Here is a 24,412-nt window from a genome sequence, read left to right on the forward strand (position 1 = left end):
ATATTAATTTCAATAAAAAATTATTAAGCAAAGTAAAACATGATGTCAATTCAAATTTGTTGCTTTTTTATCAAATATTTTCTTGTTCATTAAATCCAACTCTTAACTAGACATTATATATAGATTTTTTTTCATTAAGCTTCCATATAATATATAACAAGTCAAGACTTTCCACCAGGCTTAACACTGCTGGAAGTAAGGCATCATTCCTTTCCTTTAGAACAAAACTAAATAGTTTTGTATCGCTTAGGGGCTACCCAGCATAAAAATAAGAAAATCTCTTGAGTTATCGAAAAGAATGAATGAAAGAATATCGAAAATATGAGTTTGCACTGACTGATAAAAGCATATATATTTCCAATATCAAGTCAATTGCACAAAAACATTATAACCTGAAGTGCCATTTTCATTGGATTCAGTGTATAAAAACACTTATGTCGTATTTGGTGGCCATAAATTAAAAGCTGACCAGATTCTATAGAAATTCTTTGGGGCCATTGTCTAATAGAAGGCAATTAAAAGTGGGCATTGTTTAAGTCAATTTAAACAAAAGATACACTATAGTCGATAATATATGAAAGAACAATAACAGCTCTTAGTATTCAAGTCTCATATATTATATTTTACATTTAATATGAATTTATTTATTGATTTAATTCAAATATTTGTGTTTTTTTTACTCATTAACTTCTTAAATTTTGGTTTTTTTTATTCTTTCATATGTTATTATATCATATTTAAAAGAAAATATTTTATTTTTGGATATTATTAATTTTATTTATATTTTGTATTTTGTTTTATTGTAATATCAACTTTATTTAACATGTTCAGAGAATCTTATTGCTATTTTAAATTATTGTTATATTTTTTCATTGTACTTTTATATTTGTAATTGTATTTTTATAGTTTTCTTTAATATTTTTATTGTTTTTTACTTATAATAGGATTTTAAATAAAACATATTATTTGACTTATACGTTTATTTATGAATTGATATTAAATATTAAAATAAATTCAATTAAATTCTAAATATTATTTTAGAGTATTGAGGTTTAAACAATTTAAATTAATTGTCTAATGTATATGCATATAAAGGTATACGATTTATTTAAAATGCAAAGTTCGAATACTTAAGAGGAGTAAAAAATATGGCTTTTATTTGGACAGCATCGATTTATTGGCTCTGGCTGAGCATTTGTCATTTGCCATTTAATCGATGAATCTGGCAATTTTTTACCTTTGTGTATGTGTGCAACAGGTGTATAATCTGAGCATGTGCTCCACTTTTAAGATGCTTCGCATTTGTCAATCGCCGGCTTTTATTTTGCCTCATTTAGTTGCATTTTTGTCGCATGTTTTGAACTTTGCAATCGATTTGGCGCAAATGCCGAACATGTTTTAATGCACAAACGTGGAACTATGCTGAAAGAGTGATTAATCTAACTTTCAAGTTAAGCTTGGCGTTTTTACTGCTTATGTTAGCCAACTAATTGCCGCTAACTTGCTCTAAAGTGTTTTTTTCCTTCTGGAAGAACAAGAATTTAATTTTAATATTTATATTTATATTTATACTAGGCTATAAATTAGACTTAATTAAACATAATTTAAGCTAAGAAGTTACTTTTTTGATTGAAGAAAATTGCGTTGAGTGTAAACACTGTCGACCATAATTATAGGTTGTGCCAGGGTTATTTCGCTAATCAGTTTAAAGAGATCAGTAAATTTTTTTTTTTGAAACATAAAAACGACAAAAATTTTAGACGTTCAACACAATTTGGCCTAAATTTTTAGTTTTCTGCTGGACTGGCCGAGATTTCTTTTGCTTTTTGTGGCTAAGCGCATTTCGTGCCCGAGCTGGAGTTGAGATTGTGCCGAGGTTAGTTGAGGTAGGTACGGGTAGTATTTGTCAATTCCGACTGCAGCTGGCACCAGAAAGAAAGACAGAGAGAGAAAGAGCAAGAGCGCGACAATCGTGCAAAACCTTCGACATTTAATTTGGACACATTTCGAACAGTGCACGTTTAAAAAAATAAAAAATAAAAAAAAAAACAATTGTTTACATCAAAACAACAACAACTATTACAATTTTTTTAAGTACCACAGTTGCCTAGTTCGCTTAGTTTGATTTTTATTATTATTATCATTTTTAATAATTGCGCGAAAAGGTCACGAGAGTAAAACTTTTAATTTCCTTTTCGGGAGTTTGTGTCACTGTTAGAGCAATTGTTTTCTTTGTTTTGTTTGTTTGTTGTTAAAACCGTTATTATAACGCTTTATTTTTTAATGATATTATGCTGTGACCTCAACACCCGCGCTTGGCCTTAGGGCCGGCAACACTTTTCGCACTTAAATTCTGGGAAAATAAATACGCGCAGACAAGACAAAGCCACGCAAATGGCAGCTAAAAGTGGCCAATTTTTATTTTTATTTTTTACTTCAACTGTGTTTTGCTGTCCATTTGACATTTTGGCTTAAAGGGGCACGGCACTGCGGCAGACCTTGAATAGCGCAACTCGACGAGACACAATGCCAGGCTCGCCTACGCTCCGCGAGCTCTGCCTGCCACACGGAACCGCTGGCCCAATGGCTCTGCATAGAGTCGAGAGAATTTGCAGTCGACTGCTGCTGTTGCATTCGAGAACTGGCTAACACGCCCACCAACGACCCGCCCACAAGCACCACGCTCAACACTTCAATTACCAACGAGTTTTTACCAAAAAAATTAAATAAAATATATATACAAAATATACATATTAAATAAAGATTTGTTAGGGGCAGGTTTTCAGTGCTCGCAAATAAACTTGACATCAAATGGCAATTTTAAATATAGTACTAGACATACCGTTACTGATTAAAGGCAGATAAAAGTTCGATTTTAATTTATTTCTAACAATCAGAAATTGGGAAATTTCAATAAAACTTGAAATCCGGAATTGAAGATGTGAAGTGAAACAATTTAATTAACGTAATAAATTTTTATGTCATTTTAATTGAATTTTTACTTAATTCAGAGTGTAAAAAGTACATAATTTGAACAAGACTTGAAGCGAAACTCATATCATATAATTAGAAATATTTATATATATATATTTTTTTTTTATATGTAATATAAAATATCTTTTGAATCTTTGCTTTAGCCTAGTCTGAAAGGGAGACATAAAAGTGATAACAAATCAAGCATAATATCAAATCGAGTTTGTTGCCTAAGTCTTTTGTATTGCACATCAAGCTGAGAAATAACAATTAATGATTATACCTGTACTTCTTGGCAAGCAACTGAACAAAAGTGAGGAATGAATGTTGTCAAGCTAGAGTACAGTAGCCAGCGCTAATTAAAAGTCTGCTAAATATTATAAAGCTCTGCAATGGATGATCATATATATGAATTAATAGGGATTATCAATGATTTAATATATATTTTTATTTTTTTATAAAAATGAATATAATTCAGACATAATTAATTTCAATTTTTAAACGCTTTAGTCAGCCTCTTGAAGTTATGTCCTCCTTTGAACTTGGTAATACCCCAGCTATAAGTCATTTAACACACATGTTTGGCAATATAAAAAAATGCATAAATCATTTTGTGTGCTTATGAAGTTGTTTGTGTTTTCTCTTCTTCTCTGTTTTTTTTTTCGTTGTCTGTGTGTTTTTGCTGCCCATGTCAAGAAAATCCGCGCCGCAATTAGCGCAAAACTGAAACAATAAGATCACGAAAAAAGAATTGGATTAAAAGAGAGACAAAACCAAATGCAAAACAACACAAAATCCCAGGCATGGGAATTATGTCGCTTGTACGTTTTCATTTGTTCGACTTTTGTCGTGAATTGTGGATTGTGTGAGAGTGTAAATATATATATGTATACATACATGTGCCTATATGAGCTGTGAGCGAACTGGCAATTGTTGCTATTATGTATTAGCATCCACCCAGCTGCTGTAAATTCAATTCAAATTTATTGTCTTTATGGTGCAACTGCTCAAGTTGCATAAATGGACTAGAAAAATTAGCAAGCATTTGATGCAAATAAAAGTCCGCATTAACTATAAAAAGTAAATATTTATAGTTCAAGTCAAGCAGAAACTCAGGTAGTAAACATTTATATCCAAATGAGAGCTCACAGAAGCTACTAAAGATCGTCAGCTAATTCAAGGGCATAATGGATGATATGATCTCTATTTTTATTGTTTTGTTTCTTAAATTAAAACTAAAATGTGTCTCTTATCCATTCGCCAATCTTAATTAACATGGCCGACTATTGCACGAATACCAAAGAGGCGTATTCACTTTACATTAACTTTAATTCAATTTAGATCTGGGAAATACCATTTTCAAGTGTTTATCTTATTGTTTCACGAATTACAGCTATCTGAGATTTTCATTAATATATTTGTTTTTTTTTCTTGTTTAAATAATATTTAATTTTTTATCAATTTCAATGACGAAGTGAACTTTAGTTGTTGACATTTATCATTTAACATTTTTTCTCTTTTATTTTTTACTTCTTTGGTTATTTTTTATTTTTTTATTATCATTTTTATTTATTTATTTATATATAATTTTAATTTATTTATGTGTCCGACTTTTATTGTACCTTATTTTCACCTCCTTATGAGATTGAGTTTTATTTTAGCTTAGCACATTTCTTGTGCTTTTTTAATTGTTTCATTTTTGTTGTCTTTTAAATGTTAATTGATTTTTAATGTAATTCTTTTTTCATTTAAAAATATATATATTTTACATATTGCTTTCTCCCGCTACTTTGTCATTTTGTTACCGTGCAGACAGACATCATAAATCTTTTGTTATTTTTTGTGGTAGTTTCTTATTTATATAACTGTATATTTTTTATTGAAACTTTGAAAGGCATGAAATAGTTTAATATATTTTATTGTTGTTTACATATCTTAACGAATTCTGTGACAAATGTAGTAGGCAGGCAACACGCCCTATAAAACAAATCAGTGTTTATTTAATGTCACATTTGCTCAACTGCAATAAAAAGACAGCATCAACAACAAAAGCAACTTGCATGAATGACAATGTAAAATATTAAATTACTAATATCCAAATTATTTTTCGAAGAGGCCCAAAAAACACAAATAGCCATAACAATAACAATAACAACAACAGCCAACTGGCCAGTTGAAATGCCACAGTGACACACTAACTGGGTGACTGCCAACAACAACAACAACAACACATGTTGCTAAGCCATAGAGTCGAAGAAAACTAAAATTATGCAACACTTGTGCTGCGGACAGCTGCTGGCAGTGGCAAAGTAGCAGTCAAAGCAGCAGCAGCAACAGCAGTAGCAGCACCAGCGACTTCAGCCGCATCGCCTGCAGCAGAGGCAGCATCAGCTTTTAGGCTAGCAGGCCAGTTTGCTAGACAACAGTCAAATGCCCGCCACATTTGGGAAGCTGCAACCGTTCGCCAGAGATGTTTGTGGTTTTGCCTTTGAGATATGTCGCATTCAATTACTCTACAAGTGCTTGCTGCTGCCCAAAATGGGCGTAATTGACATTTATTTAGGCGCTCAGATAAAGAACTTGAAGGTGTGTCCAAAAAAAAGAAAGAAAATGGAGTGAAATAAACTAAAAACTTAAAAAAAAAAACATTTTCAATACGGAAATCAAGCCAAATGCCAAATCGAGTTCGTTGCCTAAGTCTTTTGTTTAGCGCAGCAGGTGAAAGGATCACAGTCAGCAAATGCAACTGTATGTGTATATGGGTGGCTTACTAACACATACATACGTTAGCCAGGCACACCCCGATTGAAAAAAAAAACTGTGGCGTTTCGCTTGCAATTTAGCGCCATAATTCATATTCCATGGCGGGGATAATGCTGTGTGCCAAGGAAAAGTTCGGTTTTTTTCTTCGCGCGCGCTGCGGGATCACCTGGCAGCAAAAGTGGTCAAAAGTGGGCAACACAATTGCATAATAGTTTAGCTGCAAAGCGATGCGGTAGCTTTTATGGCTAATTTAATTGTTGCAATTTGAATGCATGCGATGAGAAATGAAGGCTTTGATCTGCCACGCTCGATAGCCGATCGTTGCGCATTATTCCGGTAGCCGCAGACGTGCGTAATTTCTGAGAGGTCACAGACTTAATAAAAAAACAAAAATAATCCATCAAATTACCAGACAATGAAAAATGGGCCAAGATTGGCAAACACAATTATGACTTTGATGGTCTAGGAACGTAACTGATGAGATGCATAAATATATCTTTATTAATTCAGATAGTGTTTCGAAAATATTTAAGAGTAGAATAGTTTATTTTATCAACAATTGATCAACAAATTAACACGACTTAACACATAAAAGTTGCGCAGCTTGGCTGTGTTCCTATTTCAAGAACTGTCAGCCATTTATGTATATATAAATATATATATTTCTAAATATATATTTCTTGTTAGAGCTGCTGCTTTAAAATTAGCCAACGTTTTGATTTAATTTGCATCATCCGAAATGTTCTACATAGATTTTGTGTCTTTTGTTCGCGTTACTAAAACATTAATGAAATATGAAAGTTGAAGGGTTCAGTTGTTAATGCCAGATAGCTGAGTCGACCCTTACGTGTTTTGTAGCATAAGCCACAGTCTTAATGTCGCTTAAGCTGCTGTTTTCCAATGGCGATAAATTAATGCTTGACAGGATTTATAAGATATTGTAAATTCTAAATCTGTTTAATCTATCTTCGTTATCTTATCATTACTTTACATCTCTTAAATTAATCGGTTGATCCATCAGACTGATTCTCATGCATCCATTTGCCTGTTACAAATGCATTCACAACTGCAATATGCCGCAGCATTAGCTAGTATCAATTAGTACACGCCATAGTAATAATAATAACAGTAATAATATTAAATCTTTGAGCTACACAAAGTTCAGCTCTTGTGGCATTTTGACATGTCAACGACTTCAATTGCTCCATAAAAAAATCAGATTCGTCTGTGTGAATATGTGCGTGCATAAAATCCACATAAAAAAGGCAGTTAAGAGCGCTTGCTGCTGGCTTGCCAAGCGAAGCATAAAGCCAAAATGCAGGGCAACCAAAGAATCCCAAAGACGAGACAACACACATGTCCAATCGCAGGGGGACTACGTGCAAAGGGGCGCTAAGCAGGGATTTCCAGATTGCCTCAGCAAGCGGCTGGCTTGCTGCTTCACTTGACTCGGAATTGCAGCAAAACGCTTTTGCGGAGGCTGATTTCGATTACGAGTTTTTGATTTTGTTTCTGTTTTTTTTTTTTTCGTTTTGGTCGAAACTGGTGCAACTCGTAGCTTGAATCTATTTGGCTGCCAACTGACGCTGCATTTGTCGTTGCATTTTTTGGCCAAAAACGTAGCCAAAACTCATTTCGCAATTTCAAAAAACAAAAAAAAGAAACCAAATCAAATCAAATCAAAAGCAACAACACAGTTTGCTACAATTGGATGGACAACTTGGCGACGACGACGTCGATGACCTCCAAAAGTCGCTGTCTAGATCAGCGCTCATTAGAGCAAAAGGCGCGCTTGCAAAATGTGCAACGTCTTTCCGAGCTTTTTCTCAGACAACAAACAAAAACAAAACCAAATTGAAATCAAGAGACAAAAACAAAAAAACATCAACAGCAACAAAATTCAACTGATATTGCGAAAAATTACATTTCGAGTTTTTCATTCGCCTTGTCGTCGTCATTTTGTGGCAATTAATTAGTTTGCAACAAATATGCGTACGTCCTACTCCCACGCCCCTTCACATTTATGGCAAAAACAATAACAAAATATGATTTTAATTGCCACGAACAAAACTTTTTCGTGGCCACTGATGGCCGCAATTCGTTGTTGGTCTGCGCTGGTCTCCGTTGTCTTTCGCATCGCACATTTTTGGGTGGCCTCTGCGAGCAAAATATCATTGCGTAAATGCCAGCAGCCATCCATGCCACGGTGAGGCAGAGATGTAAATCAGGCGCAGTTCCTATGTCGTTGCCCGCCCGTCTGTCTGTCGTCTACTTAAAATATTGATTTATTTTGTATTTACAAGCAATTTATGTACTTTAATGATATTTCGCTGATTAATTGATCGGTAGTTGAAAGTCTTTTATATTAATGCACATTATAACGAGGGGAAAATAGGTCAGTTTACAGCGCATCTTTATATGAGACGATGAAGGCATCTGATTGAGTGCGTATAAACATTTTGTATAAGTTAACATATTTTAGTGCATATACCAATATGATACTCTATTGAGTATAGTAATAACAATAGGAGAAAATAAAAATTAAGATGGAAATGAAAGCCTTATTAGTTAGCAATAATATAATTTAATTAAATTAAAGATTCAAACTCGAATTATAAATAATATAGATTTATATCAAATACTTATTTAAGTTAAATAATAAATAAATTAAATTATAATATTTTTATTTATATTATATATAATATTAAATATTTAGAAAATAATAAATATTTATATATCCTCATAATTGTCATTGTTTCTGCATAACAAAAGAGAAATATATTAATATTATACTGTCTATACTCCAATAATAAGAACCTATAGTATTACAATATCGTCTGTGTTAATATAGTACTGTCAGAGTCTTAAATTAAATATTAATAATTACACAGGCCAACAAAGATTTGAGGAAATTTAGTAGACAACGCTCAGATTATACTTTGTAGAGTTTGCTTTATATGGATACATTTTTGATTATTAAATCTTAGTGTAATTTATCCATATGATAACATATGAATAAAATACTCTAAATAATATGAATAGATACTCGAATTGTCTTAACTCGAACTAACTTTGGCCTAGAAAACTATTAAATTTTATTATATAATATATTTATATCTTGTTAAGCTGGGCCTTAAGCCTATCAACGACCTTCCCTGTTTGACCAATTGCCATTCCTCTGCTCCAATATCTGAAACAGCTTCCTCCCATATGTTTCTATCTCTGTCCGTTAAAGTAGTTTATGTGCAGTTGTTAATAGTATTTAATGACAGACTGCTGCTGCTGCTGCATTCTTGTGCTATTTAATTTGTTATAATTAAACCCTACAAAAATAAGTTTATGGCAATTAAGTTGCATTAAAAGATCCGCTTGGTAATTGCATGGCAATTGCGCAACCCGAAAGCTAAAGTGAAACACAATTCCATGTGCAAGACACCTACGACGAGAGGCAGGCGCAGGCCGCTTAAGAGCTTTTGTAACAAATGATGGTTGAAATAGTGAAACGTGTAGGTGCTTCGAAGTGCAATAGCAAAGCAAACTGACGTCAAAGTTAAATGCCACGCCTCCTCCTATATAAGAGTGGTTAAGTCGATGACCTTCAGCTGATACGAATTCTTTGGCGCCTGCTAACTGGTTCTTGTAACTCGCTCTTTGATCGATCTATCTTTAAGCTTTTGTGTTGTTGAAGTTTTTTTTTGTCTTGAAACGCGAAAGAAAATTAAATCAGAAATTTAATCGAGGCGCGTTCGACTTTTTTATTAGAAAGTTGTTTTGCTTTAGTTCCGTCATCAAAGTCCTTGAGCATATGCAAACAGGCGGCCGCGGGGGCTTTGACCCTACACATTAGATGAGCGCTAAAACCGAATCAACGCATAGATTGTTTGATATATTGAACGCTTGCTAAATATATTTCTATCCATACATATATTTCTTTTTTTTTATAACGCCCATTAAAACTAGGAGCCGGTTTTCTTATTTTGTGTACATCTTGCGATTCGCACTCCCCAGCATCTGCCAGCTTCTGCTCTAATTGGTTGTGTTTCTTGAAATACCCAAGTAAGGAAAATGCAAAAAAAAGGAATCAAAAAAGAAATAACTCCACATTTTATAAAGCAATTCAATTCATCAAATTGCAATAAACAAAGCCGTCTTTTATATATATTTTATACCATCTTTTGTTTTATTTTTTAATGGTCAATTAAAAGTTGTTGGCTGTCTGTCTGATTTGCCTTTCGCTGGCTTAGAACTTGGCTGCAGTGGCTTTTGAAAGTTGTATTTTTGGTATTTCACGAGGAAAAACCCGGCCATAAATGACATATAAAGCGACTGCTCTGGTTTCGTATTTTTATTTAAATTTATGAGCGTTTAGAGCCGTCGCTTCTGCTCTTGCCTTCTGACATTTTTAGTTGAACTGGACATGGCGAGGGCAGCCGGAAAGCCGGGCATTTTAGCCTTGTCTCTTGTCAGCCGAGTCGCGCATTGCGCTCCGACTATCTAAAAATGAGATTTGACATGCGTTGGCCTTATCACTTATGGATCGCCTCTCAGTACAATCCATCCAAAGCCAATGACATACAGTTCCTTATCCCCAAAACTGGGTCAGTGCACAGAAAGTCAGCTTCAATTTGTTGCGAGGATGCTTAACATTGACTTAAAATACTTTTTATGATCTCTTAATCAGGGCCATTAACATTTATTTTCAATATATTTAAAATGTCAGTAAAATCATAAACATAGTTTCAGAATGCAAGACTAATAGATGATCAATTTATTATGAACATTAAATTTGACAGATACTTATAAAAAAGATTAAATATACAGATATTAAGCTTAAGTAAAATCATACATTCCTAAAAATGAGTGAGGCCTTCGAGATAGTTGCGCCAAAAATATCGTACTCTATGTAATGTATATAAAGTATAAAGCTTAAAAGGAAAAAATTACATAAAATGAAATGAAAAGGAAATGAATAATAAATGTAGAGACTTAAATGTAAAAAAATGGTGTGAACTAAGATTAAGAGTTGTATTACATTTTGACAGACTTGCCAGAGTCTGATTTTAGTTAAGACATCAACAATATGAAATGCTTAATATATATAAAGTCCTTGTGTTTTGAAAATAAATTGAGTATGAAATATTCGCCTGTCAAAAATAATTTTAAAGTACACTTTTATATCAATTTTGAGCTACCCAATTGTTAAAAATATATGAAAAAATTATTTTATGTATAATTTATTTAATATTATAAATTTAAATAATTCAAAAATATCTTTTTTTTTTCGATTGAAATATCTGTAAGATGAAAAATAAACTTTATAGACCAACTTTAAGTATGTTATGAATCGATCAAAAAATTCGATTTACTTTTAATAAAATTATGTATTTTGAAAATCTAAATTTTTGTATTTCTTTACGTGAGTATTGACTATATTACAGAAAAATATTTTTGAAATTGATTAAGCTCGGGTAATCATTTGATATTGTTTTCAATTGAATTGAGGGAATAACCCTAGAAATTACGAACAACGATTAAGATCTGATAAAGTTATGTCTAAAGTCGAAATGATCTTACCTAAAATTAATATTTTAATATATTGGAAAAAAATTTTTTAGTTTTAAAAAACTGTCTAGTTATTGAATTAGAAACGAACAATTCAAATTATTTTATACAATTTTATTTCTTAAAACATTTTTACATCATTTTTTTACATACATATTTCATTTCATTGTACGTCGAAACCTTTTACTGATAAACAACAGCAGCTAAAATGTTTATAAAATTGGTAAATTCTTTTATAAACAATTAGCTGGAATTTATCCTAAACTGTTAGTTCAAACATAACAATGCTCCATTTGATTGTTTTTGGGAAATAATTTACAAAAGGCTTTTGTTGTTCTTCCTTGGGGTCGTGGAGTGTGTTTTTTTTACTTAAGATCTAATAGAGTGGCAGGGTGGAAGTTCTACTAGAACCTCTTGGAAATTATTTAGGGGAGCGCAGAGACCGTGTGTGAGTGTTATTTTGTTTTTCATGTTTTTTTTTCTTAATTTTTGTTGGACAGAATTAAAAAAATATTGCTAAATTTAATTCGGCTCATGTTTTTGTGGTAAGTCCTTGGCCTAGCCCCGAATAGATTCCGCAACCGCTCTACTTGTGGTAGCCGGAATGATCGGCATAGACGCTGGCATCCACACCGATACCGCTGCCTGGGCCATAACCGGTGATGGGGAATTTGCTGACGGCATAGGTGGGTGCGTGCTTCACCACGGAGTGGGAAACATGGGGAACCTTGACGTAGACTGGGTAGGGACGATCGACGGGCACATGGACGGGCACCTTCTGGATCTTCTGGACGTAGACGGGGTATGGCTTCTCGACGGGCACGGGGTAGGGCTTGGGCACCTCAACGGGCACTGGACGATCGACGGGCACATGGATGGGCACCTTCTCGTGACGGACAACTTCGTAGGGCTGTGGCACTGGGACGGGCACCTTCACGTACTCCTTGACTGGGACGGCAACCTTCCTAATCACCTCGTAGGGCTGTGGCACGGGTACCTTAACCTCAACGGGCACACGCTTCTCATGCACAACGGGGTAGGGACGATCAACATGCACGGGCACGGGCACACCCTTGGTCACAACGATGGTCTTCTGTACCTCAGCCTGTCTGCTGATCACATAGGGAGCGGGCACGACATGAGGTTGAACAATGGCTGGTCCGATGGAGGCATAACGGCCAGGGCCAGAGTTTCCATAGCTAGCGACTTGACCGACAAGGGAACCTTGACCGATATGGCCAACGTCCAGACCGGCATGACCATAGCCTACGCCCAGCTCGAGCAGGCCACGTTTTCCCAGCTGCTTTTCCACTGGCACCTCACTGGTGGCACAGGCGGAAGCCACCAGAAGAGCGGCTAGGCAGAACTAAAATAGAGTGACAAAAAAAATGAAAATTAAAATCATTTGTAATTCGCAATTTGTTTTGGTGCCCATTAAATATGAACGCAAGTGCGTCTTGTTCTAATATATGTTAGGTAACAATTGAATTTCTGAATTGAACTGATTCAATTCATTTGTAATTCGCAACTAGTTCTAGCTGTCGATTACAAGCTTATGCAATGATCGGGCAAATTGTATTAGGTAATCAGATTAGAAAGTTATGCGATATATATGACGCCCACTATTTGGCCACAATTTGTGAGGCGACAGCACTACGCTTTCAAATGGTCAAGTGAAACGCGTATGTGCGTTGCATGCGTAATGCGAGCATGACAACATGCGAGGGGCAATAAAATATGTACAGTACAGTACGTCACGCATGCGTGCAGTCGCAAACGATGTCGGGCAGTGCATTTGCCGCTAACTTGTGGCTGTGTGGTCATAATTGATTATTTGTTAGTTCAATTTGATTGCAGTGGGCAATGGCAAAATGGAAAACAATTGCGAATTATGAACATTTATCATTTGTATGATTGGCTGCATTTGATTCAAGTTGAAGTTTGTCGTTTAGCGTTTGTATTTTGGCCAACATATGGGAGATTATGCAATTTGTAAACAGGAAGTCAATGGAAATCGAGCTGCGGTCAAGCACCCATAGCCAAAGACAAGCAGCTCATAAATAAACTCGTATTTAGAAATGTTTGCGCTCTAATCTATGTGTGAGTTGGCTTCAAGGGTTAACTGAACAATGCCACAATTCTCACATTTTAATGAATTAGTTCGTTTTTTTTTTCTGTCTATAATTCTGAACCACATTATTTGCACATAATTATTAGAATAAAATATTTTATTGTCTACTTACGAATACTTTCATTGTGAAGTGTGTTGGGACTCGCCAAGGCTATAAATAAATAATAGAAAACAATGCATATTAATTAATTTATCTATAAAGTTAAATTAAACTATAGACACTTTGCAAATATTTCAACATTTTCTGTTTGGATTTTAGAATTTATATATAGAATATATAGAATTTACTTTAACACAAATTTTGAAAAAACTTTAAGTTTTGTTTGCATATTTTGGAAAAATATATTAAACACAAATAGCAGGCGGTAAAAATAACTTTGTGCGCTTGCTAACACTTACGAGCAACGCTTGAAAAACAGTGTTGTAAGGATCTGTAGAATCACACACGATTCCAAACCTTTGACTGGATGCTGTCTGTGGTCAGTGGCGCACTTTTATACCCCCAAAGAGTTTTTGTGTCAAAACGAAACTGAAAACCCGCCAAGCTCCAAGTCCGTCATAAGTAAAAAAGCTTTTCGTAAGTCAGAGAGCGTGCGCGCCTCTCTCTATGTCTCTCTGCTAACTCAAAAAGCTCACCTCAGCTGCTTCGCTTTGGTATTGGTAAGGTTTTTGCGCTGGTCTGCGTTGCGGCTCGGAAAGTTTTGCAGCGGAAGCACCCACTACTACAAAAACACCTTACCAATACCACTAAGCAGCTGTTGCGCTTGTCTTGGTGCGAATCTAAAGGCTTTTGAAAGCAGATCAACTTTTTTGGGGAGTCATTAAAAAACATGCAAAAAGGTCTGCGTCAAGCATTAATTACTCCACGTTGAGCGTTTTATTTTTTTTTAATGTATTCTGGGGAATTCCAAAGAAATTCCTTATTTATTAGTTGAGTTCTTTTTTATTCGCTAAATATATACTAGAGAAAAAAGAACTCCGTAAGAAATGTCAATGGTTTGTTCTTAACCGTTTATTATCTTCTTACGGATCTTTTCGTATTTTGTCTGTGACTGCAAAACCTGCTCTACCACTGCACTCGAGCTGGTAAAAACCCCAAAAAAAAGATGAGACAAGTAAATTGTCATACAAAATCACATTGCCTTTTCATTCAGTCGATTTATAGCTTGTTATAAATATTTATAATATAATATATTGATTGAATTTCGTAGATTAACATATTGGATGTTCTTATAACTACAACATAGTCAATAAATTCATTTATATGCTACAATTTCCCACATATGTCAGTTTATTTTTATATCTGAGCATTACGCAAGCATTGACACTTCATTTTCACTTCATTATATCTCAATCAGCACTTTATATATATATATATATATATATATATATATATATATATATATACACATAAATAATACATTTTTTATATATAATTTAGCTTCTGGAGCCAAACCTTTCTGTATAGATCTGTAGAGCCTACGGTGAAACTTATATAATATTCAAATATTTGGTTGTCTTATTTAATAATCAAGCTTTTAAGTTTCTTTTCTTTCTTTTTATATTCTTTTTAACAAAAAATGCTTATTTTATATTTGATAATAAAGCTCCAAGGTAAGCTCTAAGCATCTTTAGAAATCTTTGTTGCTAATTTATATCCTAATGAAACAAAACTAATTCTCATTTCTATAAAAACCATTAACATTTAAAAAAATTTAGGTACAATAAAAGACAAATTTCAAGGGCACACATTTGAATGTTCAGGTGTTGTTTTATATTTTATATTTTATATTATATATTATATATTATATATTATATATTGTATATTGTATATTGTATATTGTATATTGTATATTGTATATTGTATATTGTATATTGTATATTGTATATTGTATATTGTATATTGTATATTGTATATTGTATATTATATATTATATATTATATATTGTATATTTTATATTTTAAAATTATAATTGTTTAATTTCTCTGAGTATAGCTCTATTCGCCTAGGGCTAGGGCTTTTGCTCACACAATCAAACTGGAAGCGGAAGCTGCAGCTTGAAATGTTTGTCGGATATGTGATAAGGCAGAGCAGGCGGCGTTTCTGCTATGATGTTTGCTAGGGCATACGCACTTTTGGGGAAGTCTTGGGCTGTTGTGGAGGCATGTGGCAATTGCGGCAGTTGCAACTGCAACTGCAACTGCAATAGTAACACATAATCATTGTGGCAGCTGAGATAGTAGGAGAGATCGTGTTTCTAATTTGAATTACAATGTTGAAATGCAGCTGGCTGACAGGCAAATCTGGAAACAGAGCTCTAAGTAGCTGTTGAAGTTGATTGGCAGCTGAGTTCGCTCAGAGGGAGAGGCGAGGATTGCTTGGTTGGGTGGGCGGTGCAGTAGCTGGGGATGGTGCGGCAATGCGTGCCGCAAAAAGTGAAAGGCCTTTATGGGTCGCACAAAATGGGATTATATATCAGAGATGCATAGCTGCGATTTGGCAATTATTTCCCCAGCAAAGACGAAAACCAGTTATATCTCTTTATATGTATTTATTTTCTATTGTCCAACTGATATATATTATACTAAAAAAAATTCAGTTCTAAAACTGGAAAAACAATTAGAATCCATTTATGATTCTGATTCTGATTTTTGCTTAGTGGCGTATGTTAAACAACTTTCCAAAAAAAAAACCTTATGCTATAATTTTAAGTGGAAGATACGATAATATTTACGTTTTGAATATGAAATGAATGAAATCAAGTTGTATCTGAACTGATTTGTAATTAATCGATACAAGTTTAAAGCAAGTTAGCTAAAAAGGTCTGCCTAAAAACAAAAATTTTAATTGCTTATCGAAATCAATTCTTTAAATCATATATATGTATTTGTATATATATATATTTGTAACAAATTTAATGGCCATTGTTTGATATGCGTGCTCTCCTCAAATAGGAGATAGTGTGCTTCAGCAGAACAGAACTACGGAAGTTGGATTTTGTTAAACTTATTCAAAATAACATGTTCTAACTGGAAGTGGTTCTTAGTTCGTGTTCTTTGATAGTTTTTTTTTGGGGCGGATCGTCTTCCGGATTCTTGACTCAAGTTTACAACATTTTCCTTGAAAGTAATATTACAGCTTTGAAATCCTATACGTAGTTCAAGAACAAAAGTTCTAAGTCATAAATTATCTTCAAAATATTTGAAATTGTAAATAGTTTTTGTTTTTGTATCGTTAGCTTTTATGAATTTATTAGTAAAACCTTTTGTTCCTAGTTCAGTTAACTAAAACTGAAACTAAATGTTGTTTACTTATGATACGTTGGAATTGCTAGTCCTTTTACGTTTAGTTCGTTTAGTTTTATTTAAATTTGTGCAAGTTAATCTTGTTCTAGCTCGTCCCTTGTTTACAGCTATTTATATTTAGACTTGTTTTTTACATAATTTATAAAGTTATATTTTATTAAGTTCTAATTCCTTAACTATCTGTAGTTCTATATATTTAATTTGCTTTTAATGTTTCTACATCTAGTTCTATTCATTTAACATTAGTTCTTTATATTCAGTATTAGCTCCAGCTCAAAAAAGTTCTGGATTCGATCAAAGAGTCATATATATTAATATAATCCAAAAATACATATTGTAACTTTGCAACACAGCAATATTGCATACAGCTCGTGTGGTTTTCATTTATTTTGTTTTATATCAAGTCTTCAGCCCCTTAGATCTAGTTTCTTTTCTGTTGCTTATATTGATTTACTTTATCAAGTTCCGCTTCATCTAACTTTAGTTTTGATATATCTAGCTATTTTATATTTAATCTGCTTCAAATTCAACCAGTGCTTGACTTCTATCTGGTTTTGGATCATTTATCAAAAGCTGAGTAATTGATCGCCAAATTCTGATATATGCAGATCGCGCGATGTTTCGAGATAGTTCTATAATTATGTTATAGTTAATCTAGCTTTATAGTTAATCGACTTATTCCTCTAGATTTAGATTGTATTCTTTTTAACGGATTAGTTTATTAAACTCTCATTTATTTAGTTCTAAGTTTGTTGCTGGTTTTAGTTCATTTTTACTTCACTTGCATTTTGTAGTTGGTTTTTCTTATGCTAAATACTAGCTAAAAGGGCATCATAAAATTGAAGTTCTTTTAAATTAGGTCATAAATAGGAAAACTATGTTTTTCAGCTACTATTGAATTACTTCTTTAAGTATTTTGATTTTTCTATCAACTTCAAGCTCACTTAGTGCTAAGCTCTCATGTTTAAGCCAAATGGAATAATCGATTATGATGGTTCCTGTTTTAAGCGCTTATGATGGCATTCAGTTCAAGCTAGACCATAGTGGTCAACTTTTACTTTTGCAAAATGTGTCGTTTTCTATGTTCGACCAGATGGAACCAAGCCAAAAACCAAGTCAAGCCGAGCAACCAGCCACCAGCAAGCAGCAACCAGTGCAGCTGCCCACAACAACAACAACAGCAATCGACAAACGTTACGATTCTGTCAGACAACGCAGCCAACAGATGCGAGTTACAATTGAGAGATGCCAGCAGCAGCAGCAGATAGTTGCGCGAGCGGGTGGAGGTGCTGCTTAGTGGTTTTTGACTCTGTGTTAGTTGGCATGCGACTTGGGCGCTTTGTTGCATGCGCTACATATTGCAACATAAAAGCCAGGCGACTGCTCGTTACAGCCACTCCCCTTCGGGCTGGCAGCCCCCGCCCGCTCAGCCACCTTATGCCCCACTCGTGTGGCTGCTTGTCGCAGTTGCAGTTGCAGTTTTTGTGCTTCGCATTTCGGATTCTCATGTTTGGCATCGCCATAAATTGTGGTCAACCGATGCAGCCGATGCGACGTAATTCATTGATTATAACGACAACAATAACTGCAATGCAATATAGCATAGTATCTCCTCTTCCACTCCCCCTGCTGCTCCAGCTACTTGGAAGCATTTGTTACCTGCTGATTTATGGCCAATTGTCGCTGTGTGTGTTTGTGTTTATTTGTTTGTTTGTCTTTGGCTTTGGCTGGCCCAGCCACTTGATCAGTCGCCGTACGGTCTTGTTTGTAATCCAATATGCGAAAAGGCCTCCCAAAAATTAGCTAATATAATTATGGGTTATTACAACCGCCACAAGACCACAAGTGGGGACAGCTGCCACACGATCAGCTCTTTGTCTTTAGTTTTCTGATATTTTTTCTTTCATTTATTTTTTATTATTGTCTGCAACTGCCATGCGATAATTCACACAATTGTGCTACCGTCGCTCTTATATGGTGCATATATTCAGATCGTCTGTGCGGATTGCAGCTAACAGACAACACGCTTACCAAATAGTCTTGAGACCATTTGACAAACGTCCGTGTGTGTGGCAAAAAACTTTAAGATTGCTGTAGATTGTGTGGCTAAGAGAATTGCAAATGCATAAATTTAGATCCACAAAAATAATGAAAAGTAGACACGAAATGCCATAACACATGCTTAGCAGTAATCAAGAATAGAATTGTTAACATTTTTAAGTTAAGAGCTTGAAGTTGAAATACTTCAAAGTCTCTAGCTGAAGACTTTAAAACTGACGCGCAGCGGGGGAAGGCAGAAGAGTTTGGGTTAAATAAAGAGACTGCAGCAAGGGAAGGTAGAAAGGCAGGAATTGGAAATTGAAAAGGAAATTATTATGTTTCATTGAGGCTATAGTCTTATTGCCTTAATGACTTAATAATAATTTAGGGAATACTATTTATTATTAGGAATATTGTTTATTGTTAATTTATTTAGTAATTAACTATATATTCATTTATTTCATTTATTTAATAATTTTGTAGTCAGTTGTAGTCAGTCTAGTCGCTACTCTGACTAGAAAACCTCATAATTCTTGGGCTGCCAGCCCAAGACTTCAAGGTGGACCAAGTCTATGTGCTCTAGCTGAGCTCTGTTATCAAGCTCCTGCGTCCAGGTCTTAGGTATTTGTATGTGTTTATTATTATAAATGTATTATAGCGTGTAAGTGTCGGATAAAAAGTTTTGGTTCTAAAATAATTCCAAACAATTTGTTATTCATTTTTTTTTTTACTTTATTTAATATATAAATATATGTTTTGATTTTTTATTCAGTTTGCCTGAAATGTTTTACTCCACGGACATATGATTGTTGTCAAAAGGGCTAAAACAATTCGTTTTTAATTATTCGATGTCAAATTTGGCACGATTTTCCCTTCACTCGAATGCGCGAGAATCCGGAAATATGCTTCGTGTGGCGAAATAACCCTTTTATTTTGACTTTCCCATATGTGTTAATTATACACGACACAAGTTTTCAATTTATTTTAATTTTATTTTAAATCTATGCGCATTCGTAAATTTTAATAGCATTTTATTTTGCCCAGTCAATAGCCAACTCGAGCAGAAGAAAAAAGAAAAAACAAAATATAAAATAAAAAAAAACTGGTTGCTTGTCGGAAATCGCTTAAGTTTTTCACTTGATATGTCAAAATGCCAAAATGTTGCAGCGCGCCACGATCGATCGGGCCAGCCTATATAAAAATATATATGTATATATATACATATGCATATGTATGTGTATGAGCACGCATTAAGCATACGCCCTGCTGGCCATTTGCGCGCGCATTTCGTGGCCAGCCGCAAATCATTTAAGCGCCATAGGCGTGCAGGCCAAGCCAACAATAAAAACCAGCTAAAAGCAACGACCAATGCAACCACTGCATTGGGACAGAAACAAAAATGGAGCACAGCTTCCTTTAGACAGCGTTTTATAGTATTTTGCTTTTTATGCGCTCAACCTGTTGAAAACTGATTATAAAGGGTATATTGATTTAGTATTTAGAAAATATCTTTGTTACTTAAATCGACATTAACAGGCCAGTAAATCTAGAAAAGTCCATTAACTTATTAATATTTAAACTCGAAATAGGAAATTTATATTCCCATATTAATTATAAGCAGAACAAGTTTTGCCTACTTTATCAAGGTCCCCTGTCATTTCCTTGATATATATCAAAATAGCTAAAGAATTGATAAGCTAAACAAAGCTGAACGACTGCAAAGTATCACATCAAATAAATGTTGTCTGTAGCATCTCATGGCCATCAGTTCAGGGTAGTTGCTAGTCAAGCATACCCGTCTAGAGCACTCTTACTTGTTTTGTTTGATTTGGTCGCCGTTTTGGCCGTTTAGAAACATTGCGGATGCAGTCGCAGACAAGAAGTTGGGGCCGGTTTTTGTCTTGGCCATAAATAGAGCCAAAGTTGTCGTTGTTGTTGCTGCCGTTGCTGCTGCTGCTGTGGTTGTTCGATGCGGTGCGTTGCACAATGCACAACCAACTTGAATGCACTTTCAGTTTCGCGTTTCGTATTTCTATTCGCATTCGATGTCCCAGCTGTGACATAAAATCATTGCCAGACAATTGATTCTACACTTAATTATATCATTAGTTATAGTTATAGCTCAACCTATTGTTACTGCTTGTGTTGTGTGTTGTGCCAGATCCGTTTGGCTAGCTAATTAGCATTTAATTTGAGTGCATAAGACGTCGACAGTTTGCTCTGAAATCCGTGCCAAGATCCGTGCGCATAAATCAATAATATTTCAGTCGCATTCTCCACCAAACGCCAACAAAAAAATAAAATAAAATAGAATAAAAATCAAGTTGAATTCATGTTCCACAATGCGCTGAAGGCAGTCAACATACATTAAAAAAAAATAAAATAAAATAAAAAAATCAGCAATCGTCTAAGCAACGCTCGAACTTGATCCAATTCTCTCTTAAAGTGCAATACCAGCTGGTAATGCTCAACCAACTCAATTATTTCATACGATATTTACTCACTTATGACTAATGCTGCATATGGCGCAATATAATTAAATAAAAGGCGAGCTCAGCTCTAGGAATTGATATAGATTTTCTAACAAATAAATTTGATTTGAAAGAAAACCAGTTCGGCATGTCTTAAAATCTGAATATCAAATCAGCGTTTTAATAACAGATTAAATATTGTTGATTTTTTATGTTAAATATTCTTTATTTGAATTAAAATAACAATCAGTTTAATACTATTACAACAGTATAATAAAACTCTTATTTACACAGTTTTATTAAGTGTTACTAACATTCAGTGAACTAATTTAGTTTTGCTTAAATAGTTCATTTTATTTTTGGTATTTTTTTGATTATGTATTAGTTTTGAGTAATATTTGAATTTTTAATATTTTTTTTGTAATATATAATATATCTTTAAAAAATTGCAAAGGAGGTTTAAAATAGAAGATTGCGTATAATATTATTTTATTTATTATTTATTTTTACAGCTTTTGTAATAAATTTAAATATTATTTAATTTATTTTTTTTTATATATTTACTTTGAAATATTTGTCATTTTTAAGCATTTAAAGCATTTAATTTTTTTTCTTAACATATTTATTTCATCTGCATTTGTTTTCTCAATAAATCTCATTTTAACTTTTGTAGATTATTCATGAAACATTTAATTTCGTAGTTTTTATTTAACTTTAATTTTTATTTATGTCAATTTCCCATTTTTATTATTATTATTATGTTATTTTTGTACATTTTTCATAGTTTTATTTTTGGGCCCAATCTGTCTATAGCTATCAATTCGTTGCATTCTTAGATACAGTAACTGACATTTCATGAGATATAAAATTCTCTAGATACATGGCTTTGCTTAGCTCATAATCTTACCAAGTCTTCGGTAGCCATAAGCTTTTCCCCCATTTTTAGAGCCATAAAGTGAGCTGCAGTTCATTAAATCTTTTTCAAATCGTTTAAATGTTATATAGCTCTTCAAAGGCTGTAGCAACTGCTGTTTATGCCCAGCAGTCTCATAAATGCTCTCAATTCATTTTAAAGCCAGGTTTTTAGCTACTCGAGCTGAAAGATTTTTATGAGTATGGCGCGCTGGGCATAAACGTAGATCAGTTGCAATTCAAATCTGTTTATTTTGTGTCTGTGCTGTGAATGTCACGTTGATATAAACGAGTTAAGGTCATTTACTAACAGAGAGAGAGAGAGAGAGAGAGAGAGGCGGAGAGGGACAAAGACAGCGCAAGGGGGACAGCAAACAAATGTGGTTCAATGTCCAATGCAAGCGGCCAGCCAACCACTAACCCACTAAACCACTGACCACTGACCAGCCAAGCGGCCAATGCATTCGAAACGTTTCGATGAACGCGTCTGACAAGACTCTAAAATCCGAAAAAGAAAAAAAAGCGACGAAATGGCCAAAATGCTGACATGTCCAATAACTTTTGGGCATATAATTTTGTGGTTTGACACAACTTTTTCATGTTTTTCTTGCGGTCTTTGGGTTTTTCATGTCTGCCTTTACGCTGACTCTATTGTCATAGCTTTTCTTCACATTGTTTCGCTTGAAAGAGCGAAAACAATTTTTTGTTTTGTCATTTGATTATTTTACAACTTGACCTTGACATTTGTCATTTGCCAGCCTGATAATGTGACAGCTGGTGGAATGTTTTTGATCTAAATTAGAGTGGAAAATACTTTTGGATATAAAGAAAAACACGAACTAGCTAATGATAATGACTTTACAAAGTTCTTTAACAGAGTTTGTATAAAGATAGAGGTAGAAATATAATTATTAATAGAGAGAGAAAGAGAGCAACTCAGCAGACCTATCTATACGCAGCACAATACCCACCTAATTTATTATCTTATATAGATGGAGCTTAACTAACTTATCTCAATCAAATTTCATACATTTAGTTTTCACACATTCCCCAAGCATTTCCCAAGAGAATGTTGCAAAAGAGAAAAACCCAACAACGAGCAAAATAAAAAATTCATTTTAATGCACACTTTTCACAATGTTCGATCACGGCTCGACTTGCAGAAGTTAGAGAAACAACGTGCCAAAGTGCCATTAAGTGCATCAGCAACAGCAGCAGCAACAACAACTTTGTGTGTTGTGTTATGTTCAGTTGTTTTTGTTTTTTTTTGGCACTTGGCCGTAGTTGCCACATCGTGGCCACATTTTCCCAGAGAAGACTGAAGACAGAAGACTGCAGACTGCGGCGGTGTCTGAGACATGACCCAATAACAGGGATTAGCAGTCGAAGCAGCCGAACCAGCAGCAGCTGTTCGACTTTATGTCTGTGTCTCGACTGTTGCCACTGCCACTCAATCATTCAATCAGCACTGGGGGTTAACGCTCGTCCAGTCAATCAGTCAGTCAGTCAGTCAGTTAGTCAGTCGGCAATTAGTCCAATTTTTTTTGTTTTTAGTGCTAAAATTAAATATTGCGAAAATTCTTTTCAGCTGCTTTGCTTGGCACATGAAACATGTGTTTCTCGCCGCTCACAAAAATATTTGAAAAATCTGTAATTCTCTAAAGGCTGTTGCTGGTGCTGCTGCTACTGTTGCTGCCACAAAAGCCATTCACAAAAACGGCTTCAATCATGCTATAGCCAGGCAGGCAGCTGTAATCTTTATGCTTGGCGCCGCGGGGCGTATGAGCAATGTCGTTAAACTGCTTGGCGCTAATGAATGGTTCCATAACCATTCCACAGCAGTTCAATTCGCCAGCTCAGCGCTGTTTACGATCTACAAAGAGCTACAAAATGGCAAAACAATTGCAATTTGCACGTACGCAGCAATTGTACAATTTGATATTTCGTATCAAAAGACTTTGGCCGCCAACGACTATTTTTTACCTCGAATATGCAATTATTGTTGTTTGTTTTTTCTTCATTTTCTTTTCGAAAATGTCTTATTTCCATACTTAAAATATCTGCCAATGCGGCAATTAGAGAACCAAAATTATAATTTTCAGCTGAAATTAAATAGATAAATTGCTTAGATTGGGCATCAAACTTAGCAAAAAGGAATATCGAATTCAAGCTTTACTTCACATATTTTACATAATCTCTGGAAATCTCTATAGAAAGCTATAAATACAGCGCCCAGCATAAGGTAACCTTAAAT

The 24,412-nt window shown here is 34.3% G+C and overlaps 2 protein-coding genes across 3 annotated transcripts in view; one reads left to right on the forward strand and one right to left on the reverse strand.

Annotated features, from left to right (window-relative positions):
* Positions 1–24,412, forward strand: part of LOC111600312 (angiotensin-converting enzyme) — a 60,684-nt gene that overhangs the window by 32,721 nt on the left and 3,551 nt on the right. The gene's annotated exons all lie outside the window — the stretch shown is intronic.
* LOC111600319 (E3 ubiquitin-protein ligase RNF12-B) lies at positions 11,602–13,921 on the reverse strand. Its single transcript, XM_023316378.2, has 3 exons — positions 13,829–13,921; positions 13,542–13,580; positions 11,602–12,664 (listed from the first exon to the last, which is right to left on the reverse strand). Exons 2-3 carry the CDS (start codon positions 13,551–13,553, stop codon positions 11,885–11,887), a joined length of 792 nt encoding a protein of 263 aa, XP_023172146.1. The 5' UTR covers positions 13,554–13,580; positions 13,829–13,921; the 3' UTR covers positions 11,602–11,884.

This window comes from Drosophila hydei, unplaced genomic scaffold (genome assembly GCF_003285905.1).
Source record: "Drosophila hydei strain 15085-1641.00,03,60 unplaced genomic scaffold, DhydRS2 tig00008124-arrow-arrow-pilon, whole genome shotgun sequence".
Classification (NCBI taxonomy): domain Eukaryota; kingdom Metazoa; phylum Arthropoda; class Insecta; order Diptera; family Drosophilidae; genus Drosophila; species Drosophila hydei.